Source organism: Micromys minutus (genome assembly GCF_963924665.1).
Source record: "Micromys minutus genome assembly, chromosome: 5".
In the NCBI taxonomy this organism is placed as follows: Eukaryota; Metazoa; Chordata; class Mammalia; order Rodentia; family Muridae; genus Micromys; species Micromys minutus.
In genome coordinates, this window is record NC_137974.1 from 76,854,799 (window position 1) to 76,871,205 (window position 16,407).

General features: G+C 47.3%; 1 protein-coding gene across 2 annotated transcripts in view; it reads left to right on the plus strand.

Moving 5' to 3' along the window:
- The window catches only part of ARHGEF4 (Rho guanine nucleotide exchange factor 4), a gene marked incomplete at both ends in the record, with an annotated part of 140,639 nt that overhangs the window by 68,579 nt on the left and 55,653 nt on the right, over nucleotides 1-16,407 (plus strand). Inside the window, one exon of one of the 2 annotated variants that reach the window (XM_080917521.1) lies at nucleotides 3,492-3,618. In XM_080917521.1, coding sequence (XP_080773647.1) covers nucleotides 3,492-3,618 — 127 coding nt within the window. Of the gene's footprint in view, nucleotides 1-3,491; nucleotides 3,619-12,102; nucleotides 12,161-16,407 lie in introns of those variants that run through there. The other variant, XM_080917522.1, reaches the window with a different exon arrangement.

The window sequence follows — 16,407 nt, forward strand, 5'->3', positions numbered from 1 at the left end:
TACAAAGTAAAAAAGAAGGATGAGGTGGTAGAGCATTTGCCTAGCATGCAGGAGGTCCTGTGTTCAACACACACACACACACACACACACACAGATACACACACACACAGATACACACACACAGACAGAGATACACACACAGACACACACACAGACACACACAGATACACACAGAGACACACACACAGACACACACACAGATACACACAGTCAGACAGACAGACAGAGATACACACAGAGACACACACACAGATACACACACACACAAACACACACACAGATACACACATACACACACAAACACACACACACAGATACACACACAGACATACACACAGACACACAGAGATACACACATAGATACACACACATAGATACACACACATAGATACACACACATAGATACACACACACACACACACACACACACACACACACACGAGGGCGGGGAGGGAGGCATAAAAAACCCAAACTGTTAGTCTTATTCTTCAAGACTAAGAAAATGAAGAACCACGATCTATTTACCACCTGCTCCTTAACAAACATGGATCATTTCAAAACCCAAATGCATTTCATTAAATCCAGGTAATTAAGACTCCTGCTCTGGCCAAGTCTTCTACCCAGTCACTACCTCACCGCTGTGCTGACTTGAACTCCACAGCTGCAGTGGTTGTGGCCCTGCATGGCTCCAGATAAGCACCCCATTTCCTTCCCCTGAAACCTCCAGTTATATGATGTCTAAAGAACTGTTTCTTTTTCCCAGCTAGGCACAGTGGCACACAGCTTTAACCCCAGCACTTGGGAGGCACAGGCTGGTGGATCTCTGTGGGATTTCAGTCAGTCTTTTCTTCATAGAGCTTCAGGGTGGCCAGCGTTACAAGAGACCCTGACTTGAAGATACTTTTTTTTCTAGTTTTCCGTGATTATATCAAACAAACCTGAAACATTTTTGGTGGACAGGGAAAAAAAGAAAGGGCAGTTGTACCTTATATGTGTTCCTCGGGGGCTTCAGTGGGGGCAGCTAGCTTCAATTCACTGGCTCAGAACCTCATCCCTCCTCTGTTTAGCTTGGTTATTTCATACCCAACTGCAAGCCTTCCTCTGTGTTCTAGATTTGGCTACTTTAGCTCTCCCCTTGGACCCCAGTCTCTTCTCACTGCAATATATGTGAGTGGCCTGCAGTTTTACCAGGAGCTTTTTCCTCCCTCCCTACAGAGAGCAAGGTCCTACCTGTCAGTGTATTGAGCTCCTGTGAGAGTCCTCTTGCACTTTGTGGGTAGCTGAATCCTCACAGTATTACCCTGTGGCTATCTCTCTGAGCCTCTTCTCAGAGGGATCTGGATTCATCCAAGATGGCTCCTCTCTGCAGATCTAGTCTCCCCTGACAGTTTTGCTCTTGACAGCAGCAGGGTGCCCTCAGAACTTCAGCAGAGGCATCTTGAAGGGACAACAACGTATCTTATACCTGGGGAGTGGGGATGCGATTAGAATTGAAATTCAGCTTTGTGTTCATTGACTGGAAGATGCCTCTGGTTCATCCAAATAGACAAGTCTGCTTTGCAGAGGACTCGGCTTTGGTTCTTAGCACCCATGTAAGGACTCGACCATCTGTAAGTCAGTTCTAGGGCATCCAATGACCTCTTCTGGATGATTCAGGCACCTGCATGCATATAAACTTACACAAGCACATGTACATAAACATTAAATCATAAATCAATAAATCGTCAAAGTTGTTAGTTTACAGTGACCCTTGGAACTGACTGGAGTTTCCTATAATATAAATGTCACATCTGTGTGCCGATGGTTCTGTCCCACCTGGGGAGGTTTTAGCCATTGCTTCTGCGCGCGCGCGCGCGTGTGTACACACACACACGCACACACACACAGGTTCTTTTTACTTCTTATTGAAAATGAAATTATTTTACAATATAAATATATCCTGATTACGATTTCTCATTCCTTATCATCCTCTCAGATCCTCCCCACACTTCTGACTCCACGAGGTATTTCTCTGTCTTCTAAGATAACATGTAAATAATAATAATTATTATAATGATGATGATGATAAAACAAAAGGAACAAACTAAAAAAAAAAGCATAAGAAACACACACACACTCTCTCTCACACACACACATACACACACACCATAGAAACTCAAAATAATCAGAAATCATAATTAAAGACAAAGGCCCAAACATTCATTTTAGGGGGGTCTGGGCTACGTCACTTGGAATGATTTTTCAAGTTCCATTCATTTGCATAAGAATTTCATGTTTTTTTTAAAACAGTGGGTTTATATTCCATCATGTAAATGAACTATAGTTTTATTATTCAGTGATGGACATCTACACTGTTTCCAACTTCTGGTTGTTTCCAATAGGGCAGCAATGAACATGGATGAGTAAGGGTCTCTGTGGTAGGATGTGGAGCCGTTGGGTAGATGCCTGGTGTATCTGGAGCTTGGGGTAGAAATATTCCTTGCTTCCTGAGGAACAGCCACACTGATTTTCATGGTGTTAGCCATTCGTGTCTTGATAGTGTTTGACACTGTTTTTTTTTTTTTTTTTTTTTTTTTTTTTTTTTTTTTTTTTTTATTCCCTAGGACTGCTATAACCCAATGCCTGATAAAAGCAACTTAATAGAGAAGACTTTGTTTTAGCTTAGCGTTTGAGGAGGTGGTTGGATGGCAAAGAGAGTTTAAGGTCATATTATGTTCACAGCAAAGAAGCAGAGAGAGAGAGAGAGAGAGAGAGAGAGAGAGAGAGAGAGAGAGAGAGAGAGAGAGAGAGAATGTTTAGTCTCCTTTCCCCTTCTGATTCAGAATGGAGCCCCAAACCAGAGAATGGCACTGCCTACATGTAGGGTGATCCTTTCCAACTCAGTGACCCCAATCTAGAAATTCCTTCACAGATATGCCTAGAGATTTGTTTCCAAGGTGGTTCTAGATCCTGTCTGGCTGACCATCAATGTCACAAGCATTATCCTGGGGGACTCTGGTCCTGTTCTGGTAACTGACGCAGTTAAGTTCAAACCACATTTTTCTTTTTTGTTAGCCATGACTGGGTGTTCCTTATGTCAGACCAGGTTTGCAGGTGAGCTGTCACCCTGTGAACTGCATTTTATTAAATATGTCCCCCAAAGATTATATGATCAGTAAAATGATCAGTTTTTTTTCCCCAAAGAAAATGCAAGGCTATCTTGAGTGGCTTGTAGGGGTGACATCTGCAGCTGCCTCTACAGTCCTCACTCCACACAGTTGAAGGCAATCTGTCCCACCAGAGATGCAGATCTGTCCTCACACACTGCAGACTCCAGGAGTTACCTCCCCCACGGGTTTCAGTATAAACAGTTCCTCTTAGAACACTGTGCATTTTGGTGGTAGACTCTGCTCATGGAAAAGAATCTGGGCAACTGAATTAGTTAGAAATTGGCACCAATAGCTTGTGGTTTTTCTCTTCATTTGTCTTCTGCTTCTTGCTTCCTATCCCAGTGCTGGAGGAAGACAAGCGTCACCTCTCCAGAGTCTCCGCACCTCCCTAGAAGATGCCACCTGCTCTCCCAGAGTGCCCCAATGGGACTGGACCACTCGGGCTGGCCAGAGCCCAAGCCCAACACTGGTGAGCTCTGTGCCTTTCTCTTGCCATATTCCTGGATGTGCTGTCAAGGACAGGGGGAGTGTAGTGATAGCTACATCTGCTTGTCAGGGAGAAGCAACCCAAAGGGTTTGACAACGGTCTCATTCTTGCAACTATCAAGGACCACCTGGTACCCAAAGAGGAGGCAGGGTCAGCACTGGGCAGATGGTATGACTGAGTTTTCAGGGCTCCTGGGAAAGGTCTCAGGTTTGGCCTCAAGTGGAACACTGAGACAAATTGTTCCTTTGAGTAAGATATTTACCAGAAGAGTTATTAACATCAGGAAAAGTACACATGGAAGGGGCTATGGGGAGAGCTCATGCCTAGGGGGCAGAATGAGGGTCCCTTCTTAAAGATCACAGAGGAAGGGGATTCCATGCCACATGGTTGATAAGTAGTCTGCAGTAAACATTTGTAGAGAAAGCACCTACTTTGCTGTCTCAGATCTAGCCATGGGTTCTTCCCTTCCTTGAGTTATACATCAGCAGCTTCTCGGTTCTTTTCCTAGAACTACAGTAAACAGCATCACATCATACCTTCGCCTACAAAAGGGCCGAATCATGCCAGAAGAGCAGAGGGCTCCCGGTGAGCCAGGCCCAAGGTTTTCCTTAACCATATCTGAGGCAGGGGCTGGTGCAGAGAGACGCTGCCAGCCTCTTAACAGATGGACAGATTTAGAGTTTGTAGTCCTAAACAGGTACATGTTATGTATGATAAATCGAAAGAAAGCATTCAGATGACTGCTCGGGAGGCAGGTTTGTAAGGCGAGCTCAACTAGGGCATAGCCTGAAGTTTAAAACAAACAAACCAAACCACTTGAGAAAACAAAACATTTCCCTTTTCCGGGTTGTGGCTGGGGGACCCATGCCATAAGTCAAAGCCATTGAGGGTGAGGGGCATTCAAACCTAGAAGTAGCCTTTGTCGGTGGATGGCCGTGGAGGCAGGTGTGGAATCAGGGCTGGGTCTTGAGCTCAAAATCCGGTGTATGTGTACTGGTTGTTAGTCTCTAGCAAGCATCAGGCTTTCTGTCAGCCAATGAGACTCCACTGTGAGGTGGAGGCTACGAACATAACCTCACAATAAGCGGAGCTACAAGAGAGTATCTGATGCCTGATGAAATCACGACTTTCAAGGCAAAGCTATTTTCTCCTGTGATTCCCAAGTTAAGTTATGGAATTATGGGGAAACCATTGAAGACAGCTATTGAGATAGATCAGTCAGTACTCAGCATGCAAGCGTGAAGACCTGAGTTTGATCCCCAAGTCCCAAGTAAACAGCCACTTGTGGTTGCACATCCTGATAAATCCTAACACTGGGAAGAAGAGACAGTGGGATTCACTGGCCAGCCAGCCTAGCCCACTTGGTAAGCCCTAAGCCAGTGAAGAAACAAACCTGTCCATCAAAAGAGCAGATGAATTTGAGAAACCATGAAGAGAAGAAAACCCGCAAGCTCCAGGAGGACCTGGAGCTAAATATTAAATATTTATATTTAATATTTAAATATAAGTTATTTAAATATAAGTTAAAATATTATAAACATTAGAGAGCAGGCCATGAATTGTAAGTCCCATGAGGGCAGGGAATATAAAACAAGCACCATTGCACAGATAAGACCAGGGGAAAGGCAAGGTAAGGAACCGAGAACGGAAGAGATAAAGGGGCTAAATGGTGTGCAGTTTGGAAGGCAGAAAAGCAAGATTTGGAGCAAAGAAGAACTGAGTCGAGAAAGGAAAGCTCACCTGAGCTACTACTGGGACCCGAAAGCCTCCCACGTCAACGGTGAGATGACCACTCCTTGGTGACATACGCCACAGAGAGAAATGGGGCGTGTATATCGAGATTCTCACCCAGCCGAGAGGGTAGCCTGCTCTGTGAAGCAGCACCATGCCATCATCCTCATTGTGGTTACTATTTTTCAATAATTAGTTTATGTTTATGTGTATGGATTATTTGTCTGCATGTCTGTCTGAGCACAATGTGTGTACCTGGTGCTGTTAGGAGCCAGAAAAAGGTGTTGGATCCCCTGAGGCTGGAGTTAAAGACAGTTGTGAGATGCCATGTGGATGCTGAGAATCCAATCCTGGTCCTCTGAATGAGCATCCATTGTTCCTAACTGCTGAGCCATTTCTCTATTATTTTGGTGTGTGCTCAAGATAGGGACCCACATAGATGTTTAATTTTTTTTATTCTGCATGAATTTATCTGCCAATGAATTCAAACAATGGTCTAAAATAGCTGCAGATTCTAATGCTTTGCATTTGTAAGAAGGTAAGAGTTCATGTGTCAGGGCCATCTTGGAGGATGGATTATCTGAAGAGAAAGGTTACTGTTTCTCACAGTTGTCTCTCCAAAATCTTAGAGTGTGTGTGTGTGTGTGTGTGTGTGTGTGTGTGTGTGTGTGTGTGTGTTCATGTGCTTATGTATGTGGATGTGGATACCTGAGCCCTTATGTGCAATGGTCAACCTCAAGTATCATTTCTTGTCTACTGGCCGCCTTGTATTTAGGGTCTGGGTTCCCCACTGGAATCTGGAAGTTGCCACTTAAGGGTGGCTGGCCAGTAAGCCCCAGGGATCTACCAGTCAGTGCCTCCTTAGTTCTGAGTCTTCACAAGCCATGACACCCAGCTTTCTACATGTGCTGGGGATTGAACTTGGGTCCTCCAGCTTGCACACTAGCATGTTCCCGACTGTACCATCTCCTTGGCCCATAGTAGGAGGAATTGCCATCTGATCTTCCTTCCCCACCATTGGCTTCTTGGCTAACGGCAATACAACGGAATGAATGGAAGTATCTGTACTCATATCTGACGTAGCAGGAATCAAACCAAAAGTAGTCAGAAGAGACAAAGGTCATCATCCCATGTTACAAGAGGAATCAATCCATCAAGATATGGAGTTGTGAGTGTCTGTACACAGCTGTACATTGCCGGCACAAACCGGTGCAGTCAGTTTTGTAAAACGGACACCATCGCATACGAATGCACTGGCATTTGGTTCTGTTAATGGTGTTTCTGTTTGAGCATCTGAGTGACGCAACATCGTCTTTGGTGGGTAATGGTTTCGTCTGGCTCTCTGGACATGACTGTTTTGTTTTGCTTGTTGCGATTACTGTTGTTTTGTTTTTCCCTGACGACTGGTAACTGGCCGCTCTTACATGTGGCATCAGTGGTCTTGGTGTTTTTGCCTTGCGACGGTCATACCTTCCCTTTCCTTCAAATACTTTATTTGTGGTTGCAAAGTGGGTGTTTTAGGCAGTGTGATGTAGAAACACAGCACTGCTGTCCAACTGGACCGGATATTGTCAGTTCCTTGCATAATAAACTAGGTGATTACTTTAGGGACTTTTCTTTCCCTTCCCACAGCATGATGCTTCTGCCAGGCCCAGGAGATGCAGCTCTCACACGTGCCCAGTTACCAGATGACAGTGGCCGAGATTTCTCCTGCTTTTCTCACAGTCCACTGATTATTAAACTATGCTAAGTGGCAGCTGGCTGCTCTATTTCCACCCCCAGAATTGTTTCTGGGGGACTTAAATGTTATTTAAGCAATCCAATCAGGTTCTGGTTTGTTTGAAAGAATGTGTTCTCCGGTCAGGATTTGATGTGTGACTACAGGCGGATTGTCCCAGCTGTCTATCCAGTTCCCTCTAGCCGGGTTAGTTTAGGCCGACTTATTACATCCTTGGACTCCCAGCTCCCTTCACAAAACCTCTGCTGTTTTTGAAGGCACCTTTAGGCTTAAACTTCTCCGTGCTCTATTACAAATGTGATCGGTTCCTTTGGGAAGAAACAACCCTGTTATGCGTCCGGCTTTTCCCCTAAGACAGAAAAGTCTTGGAGCCAGGCATGTGGATGTGTGAGTAGAAATAGTGGTAGCCTCCCAGCGTGGGGATGGGGGAACAGCAGTACCTGGAGTCCTTGGAACTTGCCTTTCCTGGCATGGAACTCACTAGCCCTGCCAAATGTTCTCCATGGGCCAAAGCAGAAATCCTAGTGCTTACCTGCCCTCTCAGGACTCAACTGTGGGTAGTGTTAGAGCCTAAGAAATGCTGCCATCTTGCTCCTAGAGGATCTCTGGCTTTTGATGCTAGGCGGAGAGGGGTCCTTGCTGTGGGCTGAGCCTCACTGAGTTGTGAAAGGCAATGCTGGAGCAGTTTGGGTTCAGATACCACAGGCTCCACCTTCCTCACCATCAACTGATATTCTTGAATTCATTTTCTCTATTTTCATTTCCGGGCCACCACCCCAGAGGCTACCAATGTGTTTATAATGACTTCTACCCCAGTGTCATGGCGGTTACTCTTGCTGGCTGTCCCGCTGTTGGCTCTGGTCTCATCTCTTTTTACCACCTGTGAATGAGCTTCTCAGAGGAGATAAATTGGATGACAATGCTTATGTCACATTTTGCCTAAGATACTTGTCATAGCTCCAGCAGCTGTGCCTTCTGCTGCACACAGTAGGTCCGCGGTAACACCACCTATGGTGTCGAGGATATTCCAACATCTGAGAATCCTCAAAGGGGAAAATAATGGAAACGATAGTTACACAGTCCCAGTGAGGATGGGAAGCCCTGGGCAGATTCCATTGCTCCCTGTCACATTTAAGTTTAATTGTAACATACAGGTAATTATTGTGCTTACTGGGTAACATTGTAGACACTTGGTGAAGCATGCTTGATATATGCTTATAGAATGTCAGACACTGTTTCAGCTGTTGCACATTTAAGGTCAGTTACTGTTTTAACTGTGGCAAGATATTTGGCAATGAATGACTCAAGGAAGTGATTGTTTTAGGTCACTGTCAAGAGTGCTGTCCATCATGGTGGGGAAGGCATGGCGGCAGAAAGATGAGCCGGAAACTGAGAGCCATGATGACTGTTGCTCAGGTTGCTTTCTCCTGTTTAGGTAGACTGGAACCCTCGATCATGGAATGCTGTCATTCGCTTTTAGACAGGGTCTTCCCAGTCTATTAGCCTCGTCTACAAAACCTTTCACGGGCATGCCCAGAATCTTGCTTTTCATGCTGATTTTAAACCCTGCTAAGCAGACAATCATATCACACATCACCCCATCCAGCCCTACAGCCATCCTGCAGAAATCGTTAGAAAACTGCTCTGCTTGCACTTCAGAAAGCTAAGTAAGGCCAGGAAGAGACAACGTAGATTGAAATCCAGATTGGTCTCTGTTGAGCTTCTTTCTGTCCAGCAATGTCACAGAAGCTGACACACAGAAGCTGTGAGGGAGATCTGTAGGCTCAGGCAGGTTCTGACCCCTTCTGTTTCCACGTGAAGTCACTGGTTCATTGTGACCTTTTGCCTCATCAAATCACACTGACCTTTCTGTTCTGACCTTTCTGATACATGATGTCACTGTTACTTCAGACAGATATACACACACATGAACGCATTCACATGCATTAATATATACACGCTACCCATGTGCCTCATTGAAAAATTTATAGACCTACTGTGTAATGGCAAGGGAATCTCCCATCCATCTTAACACTATCAGAAATGAAACCCGTGTGCTTGACAGACTTAAGAGCTCTTCGGACTCTTGGGAATTAACTGACATAGCAACCAAAGGGGAAAATGGTTTATTTTTAACTTAAAAGTTTCAGCGATTTCAACTCAGGGCTGCTCTGATTCTGAGTGGCAGAAGCATGCAGAGGTTGACAGCAGGGTACATGAATTAGAGAGAAAGAAGGGGAAAAAACTTCCCAGACTTTCAAAGGTACACCACAGTGACCTATGTTCTCTGGCAAAGCCCTGCCTTCTAAAGGTCCATAACCTTCCAGATAGTACCACCAGATGAGGACATTAATCAAACCATCATGGTGGAGTTTGTGGGATCTCCCCACAGTGGAACAAACCTTACAAGCCCTTTTACCTTGGAATAGGAAGCCTTGCACACAGACGGCCATTAATACTGTGCTCTTAGGAAAGAAACAGGTTCTTTCCCTTGCTGGAGCTTTGGCCTCCAGGGACCTCCATCCTTCACCAAGATACAGCTGAGATTGGCCACCCGAGTGATGTTCACTAAAGTCTGAGGGAGATCTGAGATAAAACTGGACTCCCTGTAGGTGTGTGATGTCCAGTGGCGTGCACAGGCTACACTGCTCAAGTTACTGCCACTGGACATGCGGCCCTGGCACAAGAAGCCCCCAGTATACTTTTGTCTCCTCGAAGTCTTGGCCTGAAAGGGCAGAGATCTCCTTCTCCTACATTGCTGGGAATTTGTCCAGCTCCTGATGCCATATATCCCCCCACAGCTCCTCATGGGACATATAGCCCGTGGCCAGCGCTGTGCACACTGTAGGACTACTACTGGTAAGGTGTCAGGAAAGGAATAGACAGGGAATGGTCAACCAGTGGAAGCAAATTCTGGGAGGAAATAAAGAGCACCTACCTGAGGAAGAGTATGTACCACATATGATGGGTGAGGGACCAGTACCATAGACTGCAGAGAACAGAGCAAGCCAGAGCCAGTCTACGCAGAAACCCAGAGGCAGGACAACCAGCAGGTTAGCCACTGGGGCTGGAACAGCATCAGAACCGGAATGGATGGGATGGAGGTAGTACAGAAACCAGTCTAGCCAGAACATGTAGGTTTTAGGGGTCATCTGGGGTGTAGAAAGAAGCCATGGGAAAAAGCAATGCAGAACAGCCTGATGTGATCTATATTCTCAAGCGCCCTCTGGCTGCTCTGTGGGAAGCAGGTCTCTCTCTCTCTCTCTCTCTCTCTCTCTCTCTCTCTCTCTCTCTCTCTCTCTCTCTCTCTCACACACACACACACACACACACACACACAGCTGGTAGTCCTGTGTGCATGTGCAGCCGTGAAGGCAGCACGGGGGTGGGGGTGGGGGAGGGGAACATGGCTCACACTGGCAGCAGAGAACCCTTCTTGTTTATTTCCTCAGAGGACAACCTAGGAGAACTACAGACAGCAGCCCTGCCCCTCCATGCTGACAGACTGCATCAGGGGAGCAGGCAAAAGAGACAGCTGCTCTTCTCCAGGTCAGGAAATTACAAAGACGGGGTCTGAAGTATGGGAGCTGGCTATGCAGGGACCAGGAAGTGCACGAACTCTCCCTACAGCCCTAAAATGAGTAAAATAGACTAAGGGAGTGACTAAGACACCCTCCAAAGTCCATCTAGTGAAATCCGACACCAGTAATTGTTCAGAGTAGGCAATTAACATACAGCCCTGGAGGCTGTCACCTGAGTGTCTAGGGCATAGGGGCTGGGATCCACGAAGACACGGGTTCTTGGCAGTGTAGTGTGGAGCAAAGAGCACGTGCCAATTAGGCAGGAGGGTGGCTCCCAGGATGCAAGGACAAGAGCGTGCTCTCCTGCCTTGCCCAGGGTCGCTCTCATCGGAAATGCCAGTAGCACTCTGGAGCGGAACTACAAGAACAGAGCATTGTTGCTAGGAGGGTGTGAGAGGAGAGAAAAGGGAGAGAGAGGGTCAGCTTCTATTAGGACTTCACCTCACACCTCTCAACCTCCAGGCCAACTGTCCCTATCATCTTGCCTCTGATTCGGTACTTCGTTATCCCCACCCTCCAGGTATATTCCAAGAACCCACACAAGGCCCTGGAGTGTCTGGGAAAACGCAACTGACATCCTTCTCAGAAAGGAAAAATAACTCTTGACTTTTTCTCACCTGCCATCGTCCCCGGTTCTTGTTTGTCACTGAACTTTGGCTCCCGTGTGGTCAAACTATTTGGCATGAACTGTGACACTATTTTAAAGGGCCCCGTTAGTTCTCCACCACTGCAGTCAAGAGGGCCACGGTCACCGTTCACCTGTGCACGGGGGCGCGCCCAGGCGAGCGCGTCCCTAGGCCAGCGTGGGTGGCTTCGGAGGGTCCCAGGTGTCCTTTGCGGGGGGGCGGGCTTTGATTGTACTCCGGGGAGTGGGGAGGACTGTCTTAGCCCTTGAGGAGCGAGCCTCTCTCGTGCTCGCTCGCCCCCTCCGCAGTAGGGCACATTCTCCTCCCTGATGCCCGCGCGCCGGTGCCAGCCGCAGCGGTGAGGACCCAGGGCGGCCCGGGGCCCGCGTCCGCGCCCCAGGTCTGCGTGCGCGCGGGCGAGAGCGCGCCGCCCGGCCGGCGACCCGCAGCCGGGCCCACGCGCTCTGCGCCCTGCCGGGTGGCCTCCCGGCAGCGTCCAGACTGGGTCCCGCGCCCGCACTAGGGACCCCGCGGGGATCCCGCTCGGAGGAGCCCCGCGATGTCGGGGGACCCGGAGCCACGACCGTGCGGCGGGGATGCTGTCCGCGACCCCGCCGGCCTGTGGCTGGAGCTCGGAGCCGCTTGCCCCGGGGCGCCGCGCTGCCCCAGCGAGTCCAGTGGCCCTACCAGCGGCGATCTGGGCACAAGCAGCAGCAGCAGCAGCACCGGAGTGTCCCCCGGTTCCGACTCGGACAGCAGCGGCGTGGTGTGCGGCGGCCGCGCTGCGGGCATGCGCGGCGCCCCGTCGCGCTCCAGGAGCCTGGAGAGCCTGCGCTCGGCCTCCGCGGGTAAGGGCGCCACCTGCTCTCCCGCACCCCTTGGCCTCGCCGCAGCCTCCCCTCGCCCTTCGCAGCTTCCCCTCCTATCTCCTAACCCCCTCTCCTCCACGGCTTGCCCTTCTGCCACCTTTTGCTTAGAGCTGCCTGACCTGTCCTTTCTCCGAGCAGCTAATTAGCAGGGGGCTACTTGTTAGCCACATCCCTGCTGCAGCTACCCAAAGGGGTGCTTAAAGTGAGACTGGAAGTTGGTTCGTCTAGACCCCTTCTTGACTGTCTGCAGCCTCTTGTCCCCTTTCTGTGTAGTCAGTCCCCGACTCCCCCCACCCCCGGCTGGGGATTGTGTGAGTCTGAGACTCAGATGGAGGCTGGGCGCTCTGCAACAAGATAGAAGTGTCTCCAGATGAGATTCTCTGGTGTTTCCCTATACTGTGTGCCCCTAGTGCTCCCGATGTATGTGAAGGACAGAATTCTGGGTACCGCCAGGGAGGAAGAGTTTGGAGTGAGAAAGTCAGGAGCGACTTCATGGGTGGTGATTATCAATCTTTGTTGGGTTGGTTTCTTTATATTCCGGTGTTGGAGTGCGCTCAGCAGTGAGTGCTATGGTGGAAGACTGTTGCTGTTGGGAAATCAGGCAGGGAGTGCTCTGCAATTCTCAGCCTGAGAATGCTGCTGGCCCCACCCAGGCGTAGGTATGAGACTGAAGTGTGTATCAAAGAAAGACAGACAGGAGCGAGGGGACCATGCAGGAACACCCGGGCGTAGGGATGAGACTAGAGTGTGCATCGAAGACAGACACACAGGAACAAGGGGACCATGTGGGACAGCAGTAACTCCCACCCTCTTCCTGTCCGTCCCCCCCCCCCCCCCCCGCGCCCGCCCCACTCACCCGCAGGATGGAGCAAGGGCTATTTTGAAGAGGGGTAAAATAAAAGTTGCTCCAGCAGAGCGATGGAGCCGTGAGGCATACCAACCTCACTCCATAGTTAGTAGATTTAGAAAAGGAAATACTTCCAGACCTTTGTTTTCAGTATTCCAGAACTCCCGTCTGTCGTCTCTCCCTCTCTCAAAACAGACACATGACATTCAGAAAAGTCTGATACCCCGACTGTTGTCTTCAGATGCGTGGTTCAGTTTCTACTACGATGGCTCTTCTCCCTTGGTGACTCCCTCAGAAACTGCTTCTCCTCTTTTTGAACTTAAACAGAACCTTCTTGAGTACCGAGGAGATAAGACCCTCAGAGACGTTGACCAATCTGGCAAACAGCCCTTTCTCTTGTCTTTACCCCAAAGTATACCTTGTTTTTTGGAGTAGGAAGGCTTATTTTCTCTAGAACTGCAAACCCAGCCCAGGCTCTCTTTTGATGACCCCATGACTGGAATGCCCTGAGTCCCCTTCCCTTTTCTTTCTGTCCCAGGATATGTGTACCAACAAGACAGGTTCAGATAGCAGAAATGGCAGGGTGTGTTAGGCAGCCTGCAATCCAAAGACTTCCAAGTCCAGCCCAGGGTACTCGGGCAGTGTAAACAACATTATTCGGGGGTTGTTTGAGACTCAGCAGCAGATCCCCCACATGGCACTGGACCCCTGGGGTATCTGCTACAATCCAACGAGGCAAATTAACTAATCATATAAATAATTTACAGTCTCCACATACATGAGAACTTAACAGACATAGCCCTTCATATTATTCCACTTATATTTGATTAACTATTAATCCGAAACTTACTACAGGCTTAATACTATGTAAATATGGTTGACAAACAATTAGACTGTGGATCTAAGAACAGGAAATGACCCCCCTTATTTACACAGGAAGCATGCAAGAAGTGCTAATCCATGTCTCCATGTTTAAACATATGGCTTTCTTGCTTTTATTAGGATAGAAGTAATCCATTGGTCTGAGGAACCAAAAACCGTGGTGCAACTCCAAATAAAAGTAATAAATACAGTTACATCCTCAATTCTTACAATCTTTGTTCTACTTATAATGCCGATCTTTATCTCTACAACTAATCTAACTAAATATATTAATTTTCCCTTATATGCTACAACACCAATTAAGTTTTCATTTATTCTAAGCCTTCTACCTCTGCTATTATTTTTTTACTCTAATGCAGAATATATAATTACTGGCTGACATTAAATTACCATAAATTCTATCAAATTTAAATAAGCTTCAAAACTGACTATTTTCCAATCCTATCTGTAGCTTTATTTGTAACCTGATCTATTATATAATTCTCTTCATGATACATACATTCCGATCCACACATTAATCAATTTATTAAATATCTTCTAAGCAGACAAGACAGCATCCTTGGACAGCATCCAGAGGTACCGGGAGGGAAGGTCCAGTCACATCCACATCCTTCCTGGTCCACTCCCATTCTCTACCCCGTTTCCTACTGTGGTGATAGAACCCTGCCTGACTAGGGATGGGTCTAAACTTTGGAGGTCCTTGTATGTGTGCGGTGGATTGGTGTGAAATCTGATACTGCCAGTGTCTCTCATCCAGATCTAGGCAGAAGTAACCTCATCACGGAGACAGCCACAGAACTTGATGAATTCATTTTCCTCCCGCCCACAGTGTGTGCCATCCTTGCGGAGAACTGAGAAAAACAAGCCCTTTAACCACTCTATAGAATTTCATCTCAGGTGATGTGATCTAGCTGGAGAAAGACTGCTAGGAGGGAGAAATGCCCACCTACTCGGTGGGTGAAGGAAGGAGAGATTAGGGTGTTCCGAGCCCTAAACAGGATTAGAGGAAGGCAGTGACTTGTCGTGTCTGAGCTGTTTTAGGCCTGGATTGATGTGATGTGTTGTGATGTGTGTGTTGGGTGTGGAACACTTTGCAATAGTGTTTTGGCAGCTCACACATTCTCCAGGGTTATGAATTTTTAGCAGTTACAGCAAAACAGAACTTCAAGTCACAAGTCTGTGTTTCTATGTCAGGTGAGGAGGAGAAGTACAATGTCAGGATGGAGAAGACAGGCAAAAATTGTGTGTGTGTGTGTGTGTGTGTGTGTGTGTGTGTGTGTGTCTTTCATTGGGATTGCTTACAGGATTATTGGTAGAAGGATGTGGGTGCATTACTAGTGACTATAGGATAGCATTGGAGAAAATGTCTTTCATCCTTCTGGGTGCCTAGGGTCTCTCAGGCAGAAGTTCACGATTCCTCCCCATTCAGTTTTTATATGGAGGGAGGGTGGGGCGCATCATGGTTTACCTTGGGCAAGACCTGATTATCGGTGCTCTCTCAAACTAAGCAGATGAGTTCCCATCGGCCTCCCCCCACCTCCCCCACCCGCTATAATTAACATTGACCTGACCTGTTCCTTCAGTATGGCATCCATTTGGTCAGTGGATTTCGATAGTATCAAGAGCAGAGAAAAACAAAATCAATGAATTATTAATGATTTTAAGACTAAAATAAAATACCTGATGCTGTATTAGCTACTTCCTGTGCCTCTGTCACAGCATCTGTCACAGCATAATGGATGGAAGCAAACTAAAGGTTTGTTTGGGTTAGAGTGTCAGACAGCTGTTCTGGTTGGAGTCCAAGGCAGTGAAGTGTATATGAGAGCGTCCTCACACCACTGCTGGCAAAGGAGCAGGCTGCAAGCAGTAGCCAATATAACCCTCATAGCTCTACAACCCCTAGGGAACTACTTCTTCTGGCAATTTTCCACTCCCTAAAAGACTCCATACTGCTCAGAATATTTCCACAAGCCACTGACTGAATGTCTACAGCATAAGCAATGTAGGGAACATCACAGTTTCAAGCCACCATGAACCTTTTCTAGTAAGCTCCATGTCTGAGAGTAGAGGTGTCTTCCTGAGATGGACACTCCCATGAAGCTGGTATTTGTTTCATGCTGTGTCCTGTTCAGTCATACAGCTCCAAAACAAAGTCTGTGCTTGAGAATTTGAATTTATCTCTTAAGAAAGATATCTAGGGGGCCCGAGAGATGGCTCAGTGGTTAGGAGCACTGACTGCTCTTTCAGAAGCTCTGAGTTCAAATCCCAACAACCACACGGTGGCTCACAACCATCTGTAATGGAGTCTGATGCCCTCTTCTGGTGTGTCTGAAGACAGCTACAGTGTACTTATATATAATAAATAAATAAATCTTTTTAAAAAAGAAAAAAAGATAGCTGGGACGGTATTCCTAACTAATCCTTAGATTAATCATTACTGCAATTGGGATATTGCTCACAGGGTAAAATGTTCACATAACATGCATGAAGAAAACCC